Consider the following 14,768-nt stretch of genomic DNA (forward strand, 5'->3'; position numbering starts at 1 on the left):
GATAAATGAGGCAATCTGGAGATCAAGCCGTTGAGTTGCAAATTCATTTTATATCACTCGACCCCCGCAAACAAATAAAGCCCCTTAAAAGCACCCGAGGGGACTAATTGGCTCAGACCACCCTCAATAGGTCAGTCCATCCACCCCATAATATGTGCATTAAACATATATATTATTGTGCCAACTCCAAAAATAACCCTGATAACATACTCTCATATATACCTGGTGTAAACAACGTAACTTATAACATTCATCATTTATTTAACAAATGACAGCAGTAATCCTGTCACTTCCCCCTGCCAGCTTCCTCCAGTTGGTTCCATCCAAAACTATAAGTGGGTGCTCGGGCACCCGGGGAAATCTTTTGCCCGACCACCCTGGGAGAGAGGAAACAGGTAGAAGTAAGTGTCTGCATGCAGTCAATGATACCACTGACCCCATGTAGTCTGTGTAATGACGACGCGTCGACACAGACCAACTGACAAAGTTTGTCTGGAGCCCCGAGTCATCATTTAATGACCGTAGTCATTATTTAGAAAACTAGGTCAAAGACGTTCGACTCCACCAGATCTCTTTGCTGTGAAACACTTGCAAAGCGTTCACGTTCATCCCTTTTTCCTTTCCTCTGTGCTGTCGTCTCTCCATCAGGGAGCAGTGTGGTTTGTCAGTCCTGGACCAGCAGCAGGTCGGCACCATGAGCCTGTACGGGCCCGGGGCCGGGGCCAGTGGTGGGGCCCCCGGCGGGGCGAGAGAACGAGGAGGAGCAGAACCGTACCGGGACCAACGCCGGCGTTCCGGCGACCGCTCGCGTGACTCCTCCCACGAGAGAGGAGAGAGCCAGCTGACGCCCTGCATCAGGAATGTGACCTCTCCGACTCGTCAGCACGGTGAGGTGGAAAGAGAGAAGACACGGCCATTGTTCAAGTCACACAAGCCGGGGGTCCGAGTCGACTGAGGGGCCGATCACACCAGACGCGACTCTCAAAAACCGTTGTTTTCTTGTGGTTCGGCGCCATTTAAACGCAGCGCGTTGCGTTTGTTTAGCGTTTTTCGGCGCGTTTAAAAGTTCAAATATTCTCAACCTTTAAGCGCAAGGTCCTGTCACGCTCGGCCAAGGCGGCCAATCGGATCAAGCGAGAGGCGGGCTTTACTCCTTCCTGTCTTCGTGTGGTGCGAACAGCGGGGAACTCAAAAGAAAATGGCGACCTCCAACAAGGCGCTAATGTTAGCGGTATTTATTGACGAAGAGCTTTACAATTCTAGATGGAAACACAACTCTACTGCTCAGAAGAGAGTACAACTGAAAGCTCTCGTCATCCAGACACAATTCCCAGATGGGTATTTGGTGTACTCTGTTTTTTTTTTTAAAAGCGTCTGGCTTTTTTTCCAAAACACAAGACATTTTTTTCTCTAGAGCCCGGCGCGTTTTTGTCAAGGCGTTTTTGAAGCGTCTGGTGTGATGGCCCCTGACTCCATCCCTCCAGCATCCGTGTGTGCGTTGCTTCACTGTTGTTCACGTGTCCTCTTCCCTCCCACAGACCGCGAACGTGGCGATGGCGGCTCGTCCTCCAGATCCTCCAGTCCTCGTCCCCCCAGGGTTTCCATCCCCTATTCTCACTTCGGTGGCGGGGCCCTGATCGGGGCGCACATTCCTCGGCCCCTGGGTCTTCCCGGAGCGGACCACCACTCGAAGGCTCTGGGCCCCGGACCGTGCGATATGATCTACGTGTATGACCTCAGCAGTAAAGAGGGGCACCGCAGTGGACTGAGGCCGGGAGAAAGAATTACGCTCATTGTGGATAATACCAGATTTGTGGTGGATCCTGCCATCTTCACAGCTCAACCAAACACCATGCTGGGCAGGTGAGAGGACGCGATACCTTAGGATGATATGGAATGCATACAGGTATTGTAAGAATAAAATGATTAACACTCTCCAATGAGTCTAAATGGTTTAGTTCTATTCCCAGAAGAAAGACTGTCTGTGTTTCTGTCGTGAGGAAGAACAGCCTCCTCCTCTTCTTCCTCCTCTTCCTGCTCTCTCCTGTGTCCCGGGCGTTCCAGGTGACTTGTTAGGGTTCACCTGGTGGCTTCACAGCTTCTGATGCTGACAAGTTTCTCATCAAAGGTCGAGAGCTTGTTTTTCTCGCACCAAGTGGACTGAATGGTCTTTGTATCTGGTGTCAATGTAAGTAACAGCAATGTTTGTTTGGCTATTCTATGATGGCTAAACCATAAAAAATAATAAGGAGTAAATAAAGCAGTTGAGCATTTGTAGCATCATAACAAAGCATAACACAAAAAAAGGAATTTGAGCTTTTAAAGCATAATAAAGCAGTTGAGATTATTGCATCAGGATTACAATCATTTATATTCTTATTCTTGTGGAAGCCACAACTTTAATGTCCTTAGTGTCTTCATGTGCCGTTCTTTTTTATATTCATGTGACCTTTATTTAAGCAGGTAAAATCTGTGGAGAAGCAATTCTCGTGAACAGTGATGGACTGGAGGCAGCAGCACAGTCAAGAGGCACAAACAGCACAGACACACAACAGGATGACAAACACATGCAATAACAATAAAAGAACAGTAAGAAAGAGGCTTAAAACAACAACATAGATCATTAAAAAATAAATAAAAAGCTGTGGAGCTCTTTAGACCATAAGACGAGCAGCAGCAATCCAACTGCAGGACCAATCAGTGATCAGCGGCCCTGGGACGTGTCCACATCGTGAAGCCCTCCAGGGCAAATTTAAATGTGTGCCTTTGGGCTATATTAAATACACTGAATTAAATAATTCCCCTTGTTTGTTGTTTGTTTCAGGATGTTTGGCTCTGGGCGGGACAACAACTTCACGCGACCCAATGAGAAAGGGGAGTTTGAGGTGGCTGATGGGATCAGCTCCACCGTCTTCAGAGCCATTCTGGTGAGCTGCCAGTTCACTGCTTCCTCTGTAGCTCAAGCTTTCAGCTCAGAGCGTCTCCATCCCCTCTTTGCATGGACACTGTGTGTTTTTACACTCTTTTCTCTCCCTCTGAGACATCTCTTCATGTTTTATTCACGTTCTAATTCCCCCCTGATCCATCTATTTATTTGTATTATACACATTATACATCTCCCTAACTACCACCTCTCTCTTTCTCTCTCTCTGTTCCTGTTCCTTCTCTTCCGCTCTATCCTCTGGTCCATCATTACTTCCTGCCAGCGAGGCGCTTCGCCTCGAGTGTTAATCACCGTCTGGGATTTTTTAAATCTCGGCCATAATTCCTGTGAACATTTTTGGCACCCTCGTGCATTTTTTTCTACCAGACATTTTTAAAAATTCTTTTCTCCTCAGTTAGACTTCCACATTTGAAAATTAAATGCAATTTTTATTTCTGTTGTGTCCACATGGTGTTTTTCTCAGAATATAAAGCAAAAGGAAATGAAAAACTGGTTGGTGAAGCTTTGCACCAATGAAATTGACTTCATTAACTCTCCAGCACCTTTCACAACGTTCACTCTGCCTCGCATGGTAAACAGAGACTTTTGTGCATTTGTGAAGTGCTTTTCTAGTCTGACTGCACAAAGATCTTTAACACTAGATGTCATCATTCACCCGTTCACACACTGATGGGCGGAGCTGCCATGCAAGGTGCCTCCTGTCCATCAGGACTCACTGGGGTGATATGTCATGCTCAAGCCTGATTTACAAGTTGTAAATCTGTACACATCCTCACATCAGAACCTCAAAAAACCCTTTAGAGGGAGGAAAAGGAAGATGTCATGTGTACGGGAAGAACAACATCCCAAAATGACAACATAGTCGATCAATATGATTCTCGATCCTTTAATGACAAAAGTAATGACATTAGTAGCACTCATGATAACAGAATAGTAATAAATAAATAATGACTTCTATTAATTACAGCAGCAGTGGATGTAATGGAATAATAATGATAATAAAAACGGTCAAAGTAGCAGCTATATTCATAGAAATGTGACTAATAGTACTAATAATTGTAGCACTGCTGTCAGGAAGGACCATAGGAGCAGCCACGCCCACATTTCAGATAAAACCACCATCCTTGTAAACCTGAGTCAGCCCTAACTATAGACCTGAGCCAGCCCTAACTATAGACCTGAGTCAGCCCTAACTCTAAACCTGAGTCAGCCCTAACTCTAAACCTGAGTCAGCCCTAACTCTAAACCTGAGTCAGCCCTAACTATAGACCTGAGTCAGCCCTAACTATAGACCTGAGCCAGCCCTAACTATAGACCTGAGCCAGCCCTAACTATAGACCTGAACCAGCCCTAACTATAGACCTGAGCCAGCCCTAACTATAGACCTGAGCCAGCCCTAACTATAGACCTGAGTCAGCCCTAACTATAGACATGAGTCAGCCCTAACTATAGACATGAGTCAGCCCTAACTATAAACCTGAGTCAGCCCTAACTATAAACCTGAGTCAGCCCTAACTATAAACCTGAGCCAGCCCTAACTATAGACCTGAGTCAGCCCTAACTATAAACTTGAGTCAGCCCTAACTATAGACCTGAGTCAGCCCTAACTATAGATCTGAGTCAGCCCTAACTATAGATCTGAGTCAGCCCTAACTCTAAACCTGAGTCAGCCCTAACTATAAACCTGAGTCAGCCCTGACTATAAACCTGAGCCGGCCCTAACTATAAACCTGAGTCAGCCCTAACTATAAACCTGAGCCGGCCCTAACTATAAACCTGAGCCAGCCCTAACTATAGACCTGAGCCAGCTCTAACTCTAAACCTGAGTCAGCCCTAACTATAGACCTGAGTCTGCCCTAACTATAGACCTGAGTCAGCCCTAACTATAGACCTGAGTCAGCCCTAACTATAGACCTGAGTCAGCCCTAACTATAGACCTGAGTCAGCCCTAACTATAGACCTGAGTCAGCCCTAACTATAGACCTGAGTCAGCCCTAACTATAAACCTGAGCCAGCCCTAACTATAGACTTGAGCCAGCCCTAACTATAGACTTGAGCCAGCCCTAACTATAGACCTGAGCCAGCCCTAACTATAGACCTGAGCCGGCCCTAACTATAAACCTGAGCCAGCCCTAACTATAGACCTGAGCCAGCTCTAACTCTAAACCTGAGTCAGCCCTAACTATAGACCTGAGTCAGCCCTAACTATAGACCTGAGCCAGCTCTAACTCTAAACCTGAGTCAGCCCTAACTCTAAACCTGAGTCAGCCCTAACTCTAAACCTGAGCCAGCCCTGACTATAAACCTGATCCGGCCCTAACTATAAACCTGGGCCAGCCCTAACTATAAACCTGAGTCAGCCCTAACTATAAACCTGAGTCAGCCCTAACTATAAACCTGAGTCGGCCCTGACTATAAACCTGAGCCGGCCCTAACTATAAACCTGAGTCAGCCCTAACTATAAACCTGAGCCGGCCCTAACTATAGACCTGAGTCAGCCCTAACTATAGACCTGAGCCAGCCCTAACTATAAACCTGAGTCAGCCCTAACTATAGACCTGAGTCAGCCCTAACTATAGACCTGAGTCAGCCCTAACTATAGACCTGAGTCAGCCCTAACTCTAAACCTGAGTCAGCCCTAACTCTAAACCTGAGTCAGCCCTAACTATAAACCTGAGTCAGCCCTAACTATAAACCTGAGTCAGCCCTAACTATAGACCTGAGCCAGCCCTAACTATAGACCTGAGCCAGCCCTAACTATAGACCTGAGTCAGCCCTAACTATAGACCTGAGTCAGCCCTAACTATAGACCTGAGCCAGCCCTAACTATAGACCTGAGCCAGCCCTAACTATAGACCTGAGTCAGCCCTAACTATAGACCTGAGTCAGCCCTAACTATAGACCTGAGCCAGCCCTAACTATAGACCTGAGTCAGCCCTAACTATAGACCTGAGTCAGCCCTAACTATAGACCTGAGTCAGCCCTAACTCTAAACCTGAGTCAGCCCTAACTATAAACCTGAGTCAGCCCTAACTATAGACCTGAGTCAGCCCTAACTATAGACCTGAGCCAGCCCTAACTATAGACCTGAGCCAGCCCTATCTATAGACCTGAGTCAGCCCTAACTATAGACCTGAGCCAGCCCTAACTATAGACCTGAGCCAGCCCTATCTATAGACCTGAGTCAGCCCTAACTATAGACCTGAGCCAGCCCTAACTATAGACCTGAGCCAGCCCTATCTATAGACCTGAGTCAGCCCTAACTATAGACCTGAGCCAGCCCTATCTATAGACCTGAGTCAGCCCTATCTATAGACCTGAGTCAGCCCTAACTATAGACCTGAGTCAGCCCTAACTAGAAGTGCTTTGAAAGAGGAAAGTCTTCAGTCTAGAACATCTTAAAACGTAACCGAGTCGACATTCAAACATCTTTTAAGATTAAGATTAATTAAGATAGTACTGACAGTATTACAGTCCACCGATGCTTCTATTCTCCAGCTCATGTAATTCATTTGTAGTCCCATCACCGTGTCATCACCTACAGGTGGACCGGCCGTCATGTACTGAGCGGTTGGAAGACGACAACAGCTAGAGTTCAGCCATTTGTCGTTTAAACTTTCCTCCAATAAACAGATATTCCTGAAAGCATTCCCGGTGAGCTGTTGTTGATGTGTGCTCAGCACTGTGTGTGTGTGTCTGCTGTTAGTGAGAGCATCACCAACAGCAATGAAGACCTGACTGAGGTCACGCTGTAGTGGATTATAGAGACCAGGAAGTGAGACAAGTACTGAACAGGAAGTGAAGGAGCTTTCTCTGTTCCGTGTGCCCTGTCGCTCCTTGTGGTGGGAACCGGCACCGTGAGTATGACAGACAGACAGACAGACAGACAGACAGACAGACAGACAGACAGACAGACAGACAGACAGACAGACAGACAGACAGGATAGAAAGTGGAGCAGGGAGGGAAAGTGACGTTTTTGCTTTCATCACCTCATCGCTCTCCACCCCTCCCCTTCTCCTCTCTCTCTCTCTCTCTCTCTCTCTCTCTCTCTCTCTCTCTCTCTCTCTCTCTCTCTCTCTCTCTCTCTCTCTCTCTCTCTCTCTCTCTCTGCCTGTGACGTCGCTGGTTGTTACTTTCATCACAGCTAACTCTCCATCCCTCTCTCTCTCTCTCTCTCTCTCTCTCTCTCTCTCTCTCTCTCTCTCTCTCTCTCTTCACCGCCTGTGTGAGTGCAGCAGCATCAATAATGGCGTCTTGTTTTTCCCCCCATGCGTGCGTGTGTGCGTGAACACCCACCGTTCTGCTCGTTTTATTCATTCGAGTGTGTGTGTGTGTGTGTGTGTGTGCTGCTGAAAATGGCAGGATTACTACAAGTCGGGGATAATCCGCTGCCCCGACGGCGTTTCCATTCCCGAGCTGAGGGAGGCATGTGACTACCTCTGTATCTCCTTCAACGACAGCACCATCAAGTGCAGAGACCTCAGTGAGTACGGCAAAGTGTACGCGCAGATTGTTAGTCTGGACTTCCTGTTGTCGGGGCGCCGCAGACCACGCCGCTGGCTTTAGCGAGCGCGGAGCAGGTCGTTGTCATCGTCTGCTAACTTCTTTTCATTCTGAATCCATGGAAGTGAGTAAGTGGCACTATTATGTCCACAGTGCAGGAGGCAGTATTGTTGCTTTTCTCCACAATAATCCGATTATTGCTGGTTTACATGAACGTTTGCTTAAATCATATTTGACGTACCTGTGACAACACGCCGTTTCATGGAGTCAACGCTCTGAGTGTGAGCGATGTCTCTGTTGTGCTTGTGTTGGTGGCTCTCTGTGAGTGGGAGGAGCCTGCTGTGTGTGTGTGTGTGTGTGTGTGTGTGTGTGTGTGTGTGTGTGGCTCTAAGTAGGTCATGATTAGCTGTGAGATGTAATGCTTGTTATGCAGCCGCCGAATCACCAGCCTCCTTCCACCAGCAGCTCTGTCACATGTTTCTGTTAGTTTGCAGCTTTTCAGTGAGTTTCTATCTTTGATTTGAGTCTAATTTAAATCAATCTCTGCTCAGGACCGACCCCACACTCAGGCTGTGTCTATACAAACCATGTGTTCTCTTTGTGTATCTTAAGCTGGCATTTAGAAGTTCATTATATTTAACATGACATATTGTTATGTCTGCGTTATCAACTGGAGAGCAAGACATTTCCAGATGAACCGGCGACATAGTTTCTATTTATTAACAGAACCTTCTTCCTTAGTAACACACATTAATGTGTAATGTAGTAATAGATAGATAGATGGATGGATGGATGGATGGATGGATGGATGGATGGATGGATGGATGGATGGATGGATGGATGGATGGATGGATGGATGGATGGATGGATGGATGGATGGATGGATGGATGGATGGATGGATGGATGGATGGATGGATGGATGGATGGATGGATGGATGGATGGATGGATGGATGGATGGATGGATGGATGGATGGATGGATGGATGGATGGATGGATGGATGGATGGATGGATGGATGGATGGATGGATGGATGGATGGATGGATGGATGGATGGATGGATGGATGGAATGGAATAAACAAACTAAACACACAAAATAAAATATAACAGGGATGAAAGATATATACAAAAATAATATATATATACATACACATACATATATGTATATATATATATATATATGTATATATAAAGACGTTACAGAATGTCTTGTGAGTGTATATATATATATACACTCACATATACACACATACATGTATACATATATATATTTATATAGATCTATATATCTATATCTATATATATATATATATATATATATATATATATATATATCTATATATATATATACATATATATATATAGATATATATATATATACATATATACATGTATATATACATATATATGCCTCTCAGTAAAGCCTGAGCTGTAATAAACATGTTTAATGTATTTCCTAAAAAAATGCATTCCACATTTTTCGGAAGAAAATGTAAATCTCTGGTTATTCGCTGTCTTGTTGTGTGACACCATTGACAGGAATGTGTGTCACATGACCTGCTTGATGCTGCACGAGCCTCACCAAACACTCACCGACGCTCCGATACGACCGGTTGTCCAAATCCCGACATTGATGAAAAGGTTTAAAAGGCGTTACAGAGTGTCTTGTAGTATTTCTTAAAGTATTTTTCCCAATTACCTTGTGTTATCATACCTTTTAGTCTATTTTAGTTTGAGCTCTTGTGATGTTACACTTCAAAAACATCATTTGTGTACATTGTGAGGGGCAGAAATGTGCCTCGTCCCAGCAGAACGGTCACTGCCGTTGACCAGGAACGGTTCTCTAGGAACCACAGTGATTGGTTCTCTCTGTCTGTTATACTTGCCACATCCTCGTCGTGTGTCCAACACCTTGTCCTCCTGCTCTCCGTTGTCTTCATCCCCTCTTCACGTCCTCGTCTTCCTCCTCAGGCGCCCTGATGCACGAGCTGTCCAACGACGGGGCCCGGCATCAGTTTGAGTGTTACCTGGAAGAGATGGTGCTGCCGCTGATGGTGGCCAGCGCTCACAGCGGAGAGAGAGAGTGTCACGTGGTGGTGCTGACGGACGAGGACGTGGTGGACTGGGACGAAGAGTATCCCCCACAGATGGGAGAGGAGTACTCGCAGAGTGAGCTACCGTCCCCCCCGTCGCTGACACTGAATCTGCTTACGCTCCCTAATTCACCCTTTGCTAAGCCCCTCCCCGTTTGGCCCGACCAACAAGTAGTAGAGTTAGTGATGTGCGTTGAAGCGACATGAATTCATCCAGAAGGAGAGAGGAGAGGAGAGGAGCTCAGTGTATCCTAAGATCCTAGCAGTCTAGGCCTATAGCAGCAGATCTAGGGGCTATTACAGGGGTCCATGTGCAGGATTCATGTATTGTTGTTTTGTTGTTTCCTCTCCAGTCATCTACAGCACCAAACTGTACCGCTTCTTCAAGTACATCGAGAACAGAGACGTGGCCAAGTCTGTGTTGAAGGACAGAGGGCTGAAGAAGATCCGCCTGGGAATAGAAGGTACAGAAGGATTTTTCTTCCCTTATCTGAAAACAGGATTTACATTTATCAGACGAGCTGTTGGCCCCTGAGATCTTTCTGACAACACATTGACTCGTTATTATGAAAAATACTGGAACTTCACAGAGGCCCACAGTGGGAACCGTAACCAAGCCTTTAAAATCCTCCCACCGGGACGATGTCAGCACCCTGACAGCACCAAACATGCTCAAGGTGTTGAATGACATGTAATCCAAGCGCTAGCTCATTGCTAAATATGCTAAAGGAGTATGTTGCTGTTCCTATTTGGAGGCCTCCAGGAAGTGATGCTGGTCCTGGTCCCTCACATTATTCTGTAGAACGAGCATTTTGAATAAACTAACATGTCGAGTAGTGATCCGTTTCCTCCTGTCTCGAGGCAAACCTTCATATTTCCCTCATTCTTCTCGAGCTCCACAAGCGGAGCCGATGGTGATCAGTTTTTCCATTGTTCTCTCCAGGCTACCCAACCTACAAAGAGAAGGTGAAGCGGCGTCCCGGAGGTCGCCCGGAGGTCATCTATAACTACGTCCAGCGTCCCTTCATCCGCATGTCTTGGGAGAAGGAGGAAGGGAAGAGCCGCCACGTGGACTTCCAGTGCGTCAAGTCCAAGTCGACGACCAACCTGGCCGCCGCCGCCGCGGACATCCCCCAAGACCAGCTGGCGGTCATGCACACTCCGGGGCCGCAGGTGGACGAGCTGGACACGGTGCCGCAGCCGCCGGGCGCCAACGACCCCCACCAGCAGGCGCTCGGGCCGGGGCCGGAGAACATCGCGGGCCCCCAGCTACCGCCGGGCTACGACGGGCCGAACCAGCAGGCCCGGGACACGCCGCACGGCCTCGCCCAAAGCACCCAGCCGTACGGCGGCAGCTACACTCAGGCCACTTATCACTACGAGCCGGACCCCGACTCGCCCTCGCCCTCCGCATGAGCTCCGGCGTCGGGACCACGACACTGACGCTCCGGCCGCAACGTCGTGGGATTGTGAACGCGTGCGGTCCCTCCACAAAAACGTAGGAAGTTAAGACTCCAGTTCCACGGGCGGAGCGGCCCTGAAGAGCACAGACACCCGGTTGGCCTTCCACGAGCCAATCGGCACACAACGCTGAAGATGAAGCACTTCTGGCCACTCGATGCTTTCAGTGTGAAGGCAAACTGTGTTCCCCCTGCTGCCCCTCCTCCTCTTCCTCCTCTTCCTCCTCCTCTTTCTCGTCCCCAATGGCAAAACACCACTTTGCCTTTTGTTGCACAGCTGCTGCAGCCGTTCTCAGTCAGCACCGAGCCCCTAAATGTCCCTGTGTGTTCGTTGGTCTGGCCAAAGGAGAGTTTAATTTAAGTCTGTATTCATGTGAAAAGACTATTTCATTCCAAGGTGTGTGTGTGTGTGTGTGTGTGTGTGTGTGTTGCGCTGCTGGGATACCGTACCTCACTGGGAAGATGGATTTCAGTGGCTGTTTTCAAGTCCGGCTTCACTTGGTTGATAACTTTACAAGTAAGTTCGCTGGATTTTGAAGATCCACTTATGCGTGTGTGTGTGTGAGGCTTTTAGTTTGAATCGTCATCATCCCTCTGTTCTCTCCAGCAGGTGCTTCGGTTCCTCTGTCTGTCGAGTCCACGTCTTCCCTCTCCTGGCTGGCCTGCTCTGAAACTCTGCACAGCTTCATCTCCACCGCTCAGAGCACACAGGAAGTCGGAGGACACGTCGACACAATGTTTTCTAATAAATGCTGTTCACAACGCCGCCTCCCTTTCTCTATCCATCTTCTGAAAGGAACCACAGTAGTCTCAGAGCTTCATGTCTGATAGGATGGAGGACCCTGCACTGTGTCAAGAGTAGAGCGGTGCAGAGGAAAGTTCTCACAAGTCGCTGTAACCATGCATGACGACACAACATCAATGTTTTAATAAGCATGTAGTGATTCATAAGGTAAGACAATCATGAGCTCATAACTTAATATTAGAATAAGAAATGACGTTAGAAACTCAGAAATAAAATGAGTTCAGTGCATAGTATTATAGCAAAAGATACTGGAATAATTAGAAATCGAATAATTATTGAACGTGCTAATAATCAGAAAGTATATTAAATGCAGCTTCCTCTGTTGCGGCTCTCTTTAGTGCTGCTTGATGAAAATGTCCTCAACACCAGACAGTCTACTTTTGCCTTAAACTCACAAGGCTCCTTTTGCTCAGTTCATATTTTCTCATATTGTAATAACTTAATTCATTATGCATCAGATATTATGAGATGCATGAGACACAACACATCACACGTAGCAGAACAGTGAGTTTAAACTTTAACGAGCTCAAGCATGAAAGAAATGTCTCCTAGCTGGAGATGAGCTGATTTTGAGATTAAAATAAATGATTATTGTTCCTCATTACTATGATCAGTTAATGCGTTATATAGAAATACTGATTGGCTGAAGGGCAGATCAGACTTTCACCACTGAAGAAAAATATGATGTGGTTCACTTGTGAACAATACTGACAAAATAAACAGTAGCACCATGTTTTGTCCATAATGACAGAAACACATTTTATTTTAAAAATATTTCACCGCTGATACATACAATACACTCATCATACTCATATATATTTGCATAAAGTATACTCTTAACATGATAATATTTAAAGATTTGATACATTATTGTCAGGTGGGGAGGGGTATATCAACAAGAGGAACACTTCATTGTAGTGTGTAGCATGAACCGATGAAACGGGAAACCACCAGAACAAAAGCAGAGGGGACCTCGCCAGCTGCTGTCGGACTGGAAGAGGCGGAGCCTGAGCTCAGCAGGTATCTCATGGCCGACAATCCCACCGTGTGAGGACCTCACGGGGGCCCGCTGCAGCTCGTGCAACCATCTCAGCCTCTCCTTCCATGTTCAGCCTCTAACGGTTTGATGTCGAGCAGATTGAAAACATTCGGCCCGGTTTATATTCCAGTTACACAGTTTTTCTGAAACATAATCCCCCCTCAGTCATCCGGGATCCCCTTCATTATTCATCATCCACATGGTGACATGTCTTTGAAGAGTCAGCAGCAGTGACCTTTGTTACAACTTTTCAGAAAGCCAAACCAATACATGAGGGAACTCATGGCAACATGAATAACCAGCGTATTTCAGGATCAAGAAAATGTTTTTTCAGATGCACTTTGGACATGAACTCATTCGTTTTCCTCCCCATACAGACAGACAGACAGGCAGACAGACATACAGGCAGGCAGACAGACAGGCAGAGACCGTCTGACAGCAGGTCTGTGAGCAGCAGAGAGCTGGCGAAGTGAAGAAGATGTTTTGAGGATTATCAGGAAGCAAAACCCACACAAATGGTAAATGGACTGTACTTGTATGGATCTTTTCTAGTCTCCTGACCACTCGAAGCTCTTTTACACTACATGTCATCACTCACCCATTCACACACTGGTGGGAGGGGCTACCGTGCAAGGTGCCACCTGTCCATCAGGACTCACTAACAGTCACACACACCGTGTCTTGCTCGAGGACACATCGACACGGGCCGGTGGAGCCGGGGATCCAACCGTCTTATCCTCTGATTGGAGGACGACCCTGGCCGTCCCTTTAGTACCTCGTCCTCCAGTACGGTTCACTTCCTCGCCGTGTCTACGCTCCAGCCCTCTCTGCCTGGTCGCTCACCCGCACGCAGCCTCAGTGCGTCAGTGCGATCGAGTGCGAAACACATCCACGTGTCCTCGTTTCTGTTTTCATCTGTCGCTCAATATTCAAGAAAAAAAGGGCCTGTGGGGAATCAGAACCCTGATCCAGAGTCAGCCCTCCTGTTTAGTGAGTTAAGTGCTTCAGAAGGGTGATGTGTTTGCGGGAGATGGTCGCTCAGACCAGCGGGTATTTGTGTCGGCGTGCTGGAGCTTGTCAGACAGCAGGGAGTGTTTTAGGAGAGCTCCGCCCACAGCTGCGGCTCCACCTCCATCACCTCCGTGGTGGTGGACCAGTAAACGCACGCAAGAGGAGAAAGCAGAGTTTTTTCTGCGTTGTATTGATGAGCAGACCTGCTGTGACACATCCAGAGATCAGCTGTGATCACATGCACACATATGCATGTGTCCTATACAAACATACATGCTGCTGCAGCCAGAGTGTGGACGGTGCAGTCCATCCATCCATTGTTGTGCATTGTGTTTTTGAACCACGTACAGTGTATACTACGTACTCCTTTATATGGTATACTGAATTTATTTTTTCACTATTAAAAGAAATTATACAATTATTAGGACATTCAATGTCAATTGAACTGAAATTTCTGATATTTTTGTTTACTCAAGTGTTCCTGCTCGCCGTCCACAATCAATGGATCCTCGTGTTCCTTTGTGCATCGACAGTGAGCGTCACCGGCACACACTCGCTGATCCAGAGGTTTGAATATGAACGCGGTTTTGAATCACACATCCAGCTTTAACCGTTTCAGCGTGTAAATTCATCGTCTCTATTCTTTCTGGACAGATGTGCTGCAGATAGTTTGTGCCTGAAACTCTCTTCCAGCGGGTGCTGCACTCAGAAAGTGGGAACGTGACGAGTGAGGCGTCGCAGAAGAGCCTGAAAGAAAAAACAGCAGCTTGGTGGCTTTTGACTTTGCATTGAAATGGACTGAAATACACGTGGAATTTTGTGGCCGGAGAATAAAAGACCTCGAAGAATCTTCTGAGCAAATCCCCAGAAAACGACTGCTCGAGATCAGCTGCTAAAACAGCTGCGTACGGG

At 46.9% G+C, this 14,768-nt stretch overlaps 1 protein-coding gene across 1 annotated transcript; it reads left to right on the forward strand.

Annotated features, from left to right (window-relative positions):
* Nucleotides 1-653: 653 nt before the first annotated feature.
* On the forward strand, nucleotides 654-11,454 carry LOC137795832 (BTB/POZ domain-containing protein 10-like). The gene is made up of 7 exons (XM_068593331.1): nucleotides 654-887; nucleotides 1,539-1,863; nucleotides 2,825-2,927; nucleotides 7,308-7,428; nucleotides 9,420-9,617; nucleotides 9,895-10,005; nucleotides 10,485-11,454. Exons 1-7 carry the CDS (start codon nucleotides 695-697, stop codon nucleotides 10,955-10,957), a joined length of 1,524 nt encoding a protein of 507 aa, XP_068449432.1. The 5' UTR covers nucleotides 654-694; the 3' UTR covers nucleotides 10,958-11,454.
* The last annotated feature ends 3,314 nt before the right edge of the window (nucleotides 11,455-14,768 follow it).

The sequence above is a fragment of the Clinocottus analis genome, unplaced genomic scaffold, assembly GCF_023055335.1.
Source record: "Clinocottus analis isolate CAN_PGR_092001 unplaced genomic scaffold, fCliAna1.0.p SCAF_298, whole genome shotgun sequence".
NCBI classification, from domain to species: Eukaryota; Metazoa; Chordata; class Actinopteri; order Perciformes; family Cottidae; genus Clinocottus; species Clinocottus analis.

What these genes read in the sequence shown, in the direction of transcription:
- LOC137795832 (XM_068593331.1), top strand. Translation starts at nt 695, where the DNA reads ATGAGCCTGTACGGGCCCGGGGCCGGGGCCAGTGGTGGGGCCCCCGGC. An exon ending in CCGTCTTCAGAGCCATTCTG is followed by an intron (nt 2,928 to 7,307) that starts GTGAGCTGCCAG and finishes TGAAAATGGCAG; the next exon opens with GATTACTACAAGTCGGGGAT. An exon ending in GATCCGCCTGGGAATAGAAG is followed by an intron (nt 10,006 to 10,484) that starts GTACAGAAGGAT and finishes TGTTCTCTCCAG; the next exon opens with GCTACCCAACCTACAAAGAG.